The sequence below is a fragment of the Mya arenaria genome, chromosome 15, assembly GCF_026914265.1.
Source record: "Mya arenaria isolate MELC-2E11 chromosome 15, ASM2691426v1".
NCBI classification, from domain to species: Eukaryota; Metazoa; Mollusca; class Bivalvia; order Myida; family Myidae; genus Mya; species Mya arenaria.
In genome coordinates, this window is record NC_069136.1 from 1572025 (window position 1) to 1580870 (window position 8846).

The 8846-nt window shown below is 35.7% G+C and overlaps 1 protein-coding gene across 1 annotated transcript; it reads right to left on the reverse strand.

Annotated features, from left to right (window-relative positions):
• Positions 1-535: 535 nt before the first annotated feature.
• On the reverse strand, positions 536-1277 carry LOC128220052 (uncharacterized). The gene is made up of 2 exons (XM_052928304.1): positions 989-1277; positions 536-821 (listed from the first exon to the last, which is right to left on the reverse strand). The coding sequence occupies exons 1-2, from the start codon at positions 1275-1277 to the stop codon at positions 646-648; spliced, it is 465 nt and encodes a 154-aa protein (XP_052784264.1). The 3' UTR covers positions 536-645.
• Between the last annotated feature and the right edge of the window lie 7569 nt (positions 1278-8846).

An 8846-nucleotide genomic window follows, 5' to 3' on the forward strand; every position in this document is an offset into this window, starting at 1 on the left:
TGCGGTTTTTGTTAATGCCTTTGCAATGATATAAATATCATATGTCCGCAGGTAGTTATTTTCATTTTTAAGCCTGCTAAGGTTATATTGAGCTTCTTGTAATGGCGTTATCTGCAGCTTCTGTGGTAAGGTGTCAACTGTTTGAAGCAGGGCTCCGAGGGCGGCAACATCAGCTTCCGCGTTGTGGGCATTGAAGTCAATTTTCAATACGTTTTGCACGATAGCAGATAATTTGTAACATGATTGTCCTGGAAATATTGCTTTGCACAGCTTTAAACTATCCGCAAAACCATGAATATGCGAATGGCTTACACTACAACGCAGGAAGCTATTTATTAATACTCTAGTGTCAAAACCTGCATTGTGGGCTATTATGACGGGGTTTTTAAATATCTTCAACCACTCAGAAAACGTAGACAGGCCAGTAAACACGTCCGTAGACCCAACCGGTGTCATGTTATAAAACATTTCCTCTCCAAATATCGCGATTCCCGTAAGCGATGTGATGGTGTTTGGAATACGGCCACTTGTATAACTAAGCTTCTAGTTCAATTATATCCATCATTGGAATGCTTTTACTTGAATTAAGTACAGTTATGTTTTATACCATAACTTTATAATAATCCATTTGTAATGTATGACTAGTTACTCAGAATTTCGAATTTTCACTGCACGTGAACATGACTGGGCGGCAACTGCCTCAATGCTCTCGCCGATTTCTCGCTCCCTGTTCTTGAGTGTCTTCTTATTAACAAGAGGGAGGTTCAAGTAGGCAAGAATATTATTCATTTGTTGTTCCCCAATGCCTGCGTTGATCATGGCTGAAAGAATCGAAGCATTTCAAAACATATGTACAACCTATTTGGCGTTAATTAGGGATTTTTGAGAGGTAACATTCATTAAGATAATATTAATATTTATGCATACTGAAAACTGCAGCAAACTATTACTCAGATTTATTTTTGTAATTTTCGAAAGAAATATTTACCTGCAGCTAACTTTGTATTTACATCAAAGCATCGAGTTCCGGTTTTGTGATTACTAGCCTTGTGTCGTTTTCCAGTCGGCACTGTGTTGTCAGCCAGACATGACATGCACTTTATATGAAGAATACTCCCAAGACCGTATTTAGTTTCTGATGTTATGTTCGTAAGCGACAACTGTCCCGCGCACTTGAAGCATTTTTTCAAGCCGTCTATTAAAATCTTTAATTCAACAACTCGTCTTCCTTCCAAGTTACACTCGCCTATCTTACGAATCTGTACGAGGTTCTGCATCCGTTTCTTGGTGTTTCTTTGGTAAATTTTCCATTTTTCTTGCGAATAATCATGTCTTCTCCTTAGTTGCATCGATCTTCTGCATTTGTATTTTATATGACGTTGTTTCCGGTTTTATTGAGCACATGCACGGTTTCGACAAAAACGCGCACTTGCTAACACAGATTGCACGTATCGGACTTTTGATCAGAAAGTCCCGGGTTTAATCCCCACTCGGAGCATCATTTGATGAGAATAATGGTTATCATCCAGGAATGTTAAATGGTTATGATCTCATGTATATGATATATATCTTAAAAAAGTTATGTAACATTTTTATGTATAGGTGATGATCGCAAATTATAATAAATCTTACCTTTACCAAAACGCATGCACGTGTATGTGCATAATCGCTATCATTCATGCAACATACAAGAGGGCCAAATGGCTCACATGTCATATATTGCACATTGGTTTGATAAGAAATCTGGATGGTTCAAAGTAGTTAAGGTTTTTTAGAAGTCTGGGTCATTTTTCACCCCAAAGCCAAAGTTTGGACAATAAAGGTAGAGGTCCACTTAATGATGTATTATGCCAAATAGCTCTAGTCCTTGTGAATTCGGAGAGATTTTTTTAATGCTTCTATTATATACAAATATTGCAAACCTAAGACTATGAACACGGGGCGTGGCCAATTTTGACCCGAGGGCTAAAGTTTGAACAATCTTAATAGTGGTCCAATAAACGATGCTTCATACCAAATATCTAAGGCCTTCGCCTTTTGTTTCGGAGAAGAAGATTTTTTAAGTTTTCATCATATACATATATAAGGAAACCCATGACCGCCCGGGTAGGGCCATTTTTTGACCCCAGGGCCAATGATTGAACAATATTGGTACAAGTCAACTAGATGATATATCACGCCAAATATCTAAGCTCTTGTCACTACTTGATTTTACGTATGTATCTATATATGTATATTTGTTATTAATTGTTGTATATGGCCCATATTGAAAATTGGTATGTGTACTAAATATGTTATCCAGTTTGAATTAAGACGTTACTTGTCTTTGTGAGTTCGGAGAAGATTTTTTAAGTTTTCACTATAAACATAAAGAGAATACCCTAACCCCCCGGGGCGGGGCCAATTTTGACCACAAGGCCATAATTTGAACAAATTTTGTAGAGGTCCACTAGACGATGAATCATGCCAAATATCTAAACTTTAAGCCACGTAAGTTCAGAGAAGAAGTTTTTTGAAGTTTTCACTATAATTATATAGAGAAAACCCATGACCCCTCAAGGGGGCGGGGCCAATTTTGACCCCAAGGCCATAATTTGAACAATCATTGTAGAGGTCCACTAGACGATGAATCATGACAAATATCTAAGCTCTAGTCCAAGTAAGTTAAGAGGAGAAGATTTTTGAAGTTTTAACTATAAACATATCAAGTATACCCATGACCCCCCGGGGCGGGGCCAATTTTGACCCCAAGGCCATAATTTGAACAATCTGTGTAGAAGTCCACTAGACGATGAATCATGCCAAATATCTAAGCTCTAGTCCAAGTAAGTTCAAAGTAGAAGGTTTTTGAAGTTTTCACTATAAACATATAGAGAAAACCCATGACCCCCCGGGGCGGGGCCAATTTTGACCCCAAGGCCATATTTTTAACAATCTTTGTAGAGGTCCAATAGACGATGAATCATGCCAAATATCTAAGCTCTAGTCCAAGTAAGTTCAGAGGAGAAAATTTTTGAAGTTTTAACTATAAACATATAGAGAATACCCATGACCCCCCGGGGCGGGGCCAATTTTGACCCCAGGGCCATAATTTGAACAAACTTTGTAGAGGTCCATTAGACGATGAATCATGCCAAATATCTAAGCTCTAGGCCACGTAAGTTCAGAGGAGAAGATTTTTGAAGTTTTAACTATAAACATATAGAGAAAACCCATGACCCCCCAGTGCGGGGCCAATTTTGTCCCCCATGGCCATAATTTGAACAATCTTTGTAAAGGTCCACTAGACGATGAATCATGACAAATATCTAAGCTCTAGTCCAAGTAAGTTCAGAGGAGAAGATTTTTGAAGTTTTCACTATAAACATATAGAGAAAACCCATGACCCCCCGGGGCGGGGCCAATTTTGACCCCAAGGGCCATAATTTGAACAATCTTGGTAGAGGACCATTTGGTGATCCTACCTACTATATATCAACGGACTAAGCCTTGTGGTTTGGGAGAAGAAGATTTTTAAGGTTTTTCCTTTTGGTTTCCATGGCAACCAGAGTTCTGCATGGAATTGAATTCTTTGAACAACTTTGATAGAAGACCACCCAAGGAACATCCCTATGAAGTTTTGTTAATATTGGCCCAGCGGTTAAGGAGGAGATGTCTTTTAAGTAAATTGTTGACGGACGACGCACGACGCACTACGCACGACGCACGACGGACGCCGGACAAAAGGCGATCACAAAAGCTCACCTTGTCACAAAGTGACAGGTGAGCTAATAAAATTAATCAATCATTAATGAAAAACACAGTTTGTTTTAGAAAATCATATTTCCGTTGCATTTGCTAAATGCTATTTTTACATTTCTTTCTTGGTTATTGGACAACATACCGCCTTTTTTCATTCAATTTTCAAAATATCAAAATTTAACGCCAGCATTACAACAACGTACATCAAAACAACGTTGACGTCAGCAACGTTAAAGCAAACGTTTCTGAACGCATTGTTTTAAATTGGATGCTTAATTAGCCCGAAAACACATATATTTTATTACATAACACGAAAGGCTGAATATCAGGCTATAAAATGATAGAAAAAAATAAAGGAAGTGCCGTGCATTTAAGGAAGTTATTTTCACTTCAAGGCCAGTCGTTGAACGTAAATATACGTGCACAATTATCTAATGACACTTAGCTTATCTTCTGCACATTAAATAATTTGCACATTTGTTGAAAATGCATATTGTATTAGTTATATAACTGTTTTAAGGCATCTTTACAGCAATTTCCTTAAATTTATAAACACAAACGGCTGATCAGTAACGTAAAACGTATCAAAAACGTAACAAAAGGATAAAATGGATAAAAGACCTTTTAAACAAAGATGCAGAAGCATTCCACCTTCAAAGACTGATGAAGTGCGACAACACTGCGGAAGAGTTATCAGTGGCTGAAATTATTAGAAGATCATGTTCACAATATGCATCAAATGTTGTTTTATGTCAAAAGAAAAGTGGAACTTAGCGTAGAAGATGGGTTTTTTTCATATCCAAAAAGCCACACGGCCCATGAGGACAAACACAATATTTACAAATATTTACATTGTAATTGACACAAACATGCTTTGGAGATGGCACATAAAATTATTTAAACAATCCTCTAAAGAAAACAATGTTACTTTATCATAGTAAGTTGTCTAACATCGCCAATACAATCGTATTATTATAGTACTATGCGCGTCAGACTTGAAACGTATGTGCGTCGATTATCGGCTTTTAAATTCAAGAACAATTAAAAATCAATATGCACTTCCCAGATAAGAAAATATACTGGATGTAATGAAGGTATCAAAATATTTTAGTGTAGTGGACAAGAAACCAGGATATTATCAACTAGAAGTCAAAGAGTCTCAAAAAATAGAACTGCATTTACCGTAGGTTTATTAGGTTTTTGGGAGTATTCACGTTTACCAATGGGTATGACAAACAGTCCAATCTCGTATCAGAGAGCCATGGAACAAATTTTAGGGGACTTGAATATGAAAATATGTGCTATACTTTTTAGATCATTTGATTATTTTTTCGATAACCTTTGAAGAGCATATGGAAAGGCTAGAAATGTTTTTTTCAAAGATTTAGACAAAGTCATTTAAAGTTAACTCCGAAAAAAATGTGCATTCATCCAAAAAGATGAAAAATGTGTTTGATTTATTGTATCAGAATCTGGAGTGGCAACGGATCCTGAAAAATAGAGAAAGTAAAACATTTGCCTAGACCATCAAGTCCTGAATAATTTCGTCAATAAGTTGGATTTGCCGATTTTTACAGAAGTAACTTAATGAATTTTAGCCAAATTGTAAGATCCCTTCATAAAGTTATGCCTATATAAAATCAAAAGTCCAGTAAGAAGACAAAATCATTTTAAAATTTTGAATGGGGTAATGAACAAAAAGAAGCGTTTCAGACTATCAAGACGAAACTTACAACAGCTCCAGTTTTGAATAATCCAGACTGGATTGGGTGCTGTTTTGAGTTAGAAACAAGAGGGGAAACAGCGAGTCCTCAGTTACGCCAGCAGAGCATTAAATAAATCTGAACAAAATTATCCAATACATAAACTTAAGTTTCTTTCCATGAAGTGGGCGATCACAGATAATTTTTCAGACTATATTTTAGGACATAATTTTACAGTGAGCACGGACATCAACACTTTGCTTTATGTGTTAACTACTGCTAAATTGGATGCAACTGGTCAGCGCTGGGTGTCGGCTTTGAGTTTGTATGATTTCAACATTGTTTTTAAGCTGGGAGCTCAAAACAAAGCTGTTCCATTGTCAAGAATGCCCAGAAGAGTTGGAGATGTAACAAAGATTGAAATGGAAGTTTTGAAAGCTGTATGTTCTGTAGCCATACCAATAATATCTGTCAATGAAGAAACATGGCAAAAAGAAGGAACGATATTTTGATATTTTAGAATCCATGGAAACAGGAACTTTGACATCCCAGATAGATATTTGGGAAATATGTAAAGTGAAGAGGGACGATCAGATCATAGGACAATGGATTGCACCTGTATGATATAAAAAAAATCCAAAGAAGAAAGATACAGGATTTGACAAAAAACAAACAACAAATAAGAACTTTGATATGTTTATATTGAAAAGAGTTGTACGTACAGATATTTGTAACAGAAGAAGTGAAACATCAATTAGTGTATCCTTTGACATATGTCAAAGAAGTGTTGAGAGGTTGTCATGGTATTGTGGGACATCCAGGCATTGAAAGAACTCTTGCAGTTAGAAGATAGATTTTTTTGGCCTGGTATGGCAAAAGAAATTGAAGATCATGTTAAAACTTATAATTGTCGTATAAGGCGGAAAAGTAATTTGAACATAAGGCACCTTTTATGAATATTGAAACAGGTTATCCATTTTAATTAGTAACCATGGATTTTTAGGGCCATCCCTAGGGCCTAGTCAAGGACCGTTTTGTCAAGTTTTATTCAGGCTTATCCATGTAAACATTAACTAGCAAAATCTGTGGCAGATGTGTTTTATTATAACTTTGTGATAAAGTATGGATTTCCTACCAGAATTCATTCGGATCAAGGCACTTCTTTTGAAAGTGCAATTATAAGACATGTATGTAAAATTTTAAGCATAAAAATGTCTGTGTATAATCACACAACTGTGTATAATTCGAAATAAAATGGAAAGACTGAGAGAATGAATAAAACTTGAACTAGCCTGTTAGGAACATTGGAAGAGAAGTAAAAACACAATTAGAAGAGAATTATTGAGCCACTTGCATATGTTTATAATGCAACACCACATAAAAGTACCGGGATAACTCCATTCGAAGTCATTCTTGGGAGAAAACGAAAGATGGCAGTGAATCTCGTGTTTGAAACAAAAGAGCTTACAGGACATATACAACATAATGAATATGTGGAGGAATTGAAGAAAACACTAAAAGATGTGCATGAGCTTGCGAGGCAGGAAGCAGAAAAAGCACGAGAGAAGCAAAAGTAGTATTGTGACCTGAAGGCGAAAGCAGCAGATTTGCAGAAGGGAGATATGGTATTAGTAAAAAAATGAACTTTGATGGCCCACACAAATTACAAGATAAATTGGAAAAAAGGTGTTAATGAAGTGATTGACAAGCCAAACGCTGGTATTCCGGTGTTAAGAGTTAGATGACCAGAAGGGGTTGAATGAGTATTGAACAGGAATCATTTACTTCCAGTTGCTACTCCAATTGATTCATTTGAAGATGAGGGGCCTAAAGGAGTAGGAAACTCAAACTTTTTTAAGGCTTAAATAGGATCACACCAATTCATTGACATCAGTGTAAACTTGGCCATTAACGCTGCAAATTTTGTTATAATATATCCTGATTTATTACAAACGTTTTATGTCGTTTTGTCTTGGCAACTAAATTGTGCAATTCCTTCATAATAAATGATTTTACATCTGTTTTGCACATACTGGCCAATTATCACGAGCAATGTCCACATTCGTTCCTGTCAATAAATTGGTGTGATCCTGTTTAAGCCTTAATAAGTACAATGTCAATACTTTGAAGAGTATTTTGCCTTTTGGTTTTTGAGGATGAATTCCATGACACAAATTCAAATTGGTTTATGGCGTCCTTACATAACTTGGCTTCCAGTTCTATGTTTTATTTAAACATTTGCAGATTCGTGTTATCTTTAAAACCGTTTTTTATTTGTTTGGTTAACTCGGAATGTTTCAGCGTATAAAGTACTTTATTTCAATATTTCACATAGGGATATCATCTGAAAGAAGATTTTAGGAAATATGTATTGTAATTTTATTTTTAATTATGTATTTTTGACAGACTGAGGACAATGATGCTTTTCAAGAAATCTATGCTCACAAATTTTAAACCGTTTATTTGCTAAGGCAGACAGTGTTGGGATTTTTATAATTTCAAACATTAACTACATCATATCTTTGAAACGTCTTTGCGTAATGTACTCTGAATCGTACCTTTGTCTAAAGAGTCGAGATCCCTTATCCAAGAAGAACTTGAGGTTTACCTATACTTTTATTATTATTTGTTTCATTCTTAAGTATCTTCAAATTAATGCATACTTTGATGAGATTTACCATTTACGTTTTTACTTTATTCGGGAGGGTTGGTTTAAAAGTGAGTTTTAATAGTATATACATCCACTTGACAAATCATTTCTTACTGCATGATCATGTTTATTTGGTCAAACTCATTAAGCCTCTAGAGTTTGCATATTTCTATTGTGTTTATATTTTTTATACCAGTTGCGGCATCGTAGTGATATATTTTCGGAACAATGCTACATAAACAATGTTAACACGTTGGAACCAAATGATTCATTCACACTTTCATATAGACTAGAATCATCTTTAGGAATCATATGAAATATTTTAACACATCAGAATGCAGATCGTAATAAATAATAAATTTGTTTTTTAACTAATCAAAAACGCATTAGGTCATCCAATTAAGTCACTTTGCTCGTGTGCTTCTCCGCGGCGTTTATAAGGTTTTTAAGGTTTTTTGTTGTTTTTTTGCCCTGAGTGGCAGATCCGTCGACTAGTGGTGACGGATCCTGGGATCGCTCGATAATATCATAATTAAAGTACATGTATTTCTCTCATCCAAATGCATCCATGTGTCATTATATATTATATTAAATTGTACTAAATGTATGTACACTTATTCCCGCCGTATTACAAAATACCAATCGTTTTCCTGAAGGGACTTTAAATAGGGGTCCCGTGTGACAGTGTTATACATTGGTGCAAATTTAAGAACCAGGGTGACTCTAACCAGGATTACACTCTGTCTGCGCAC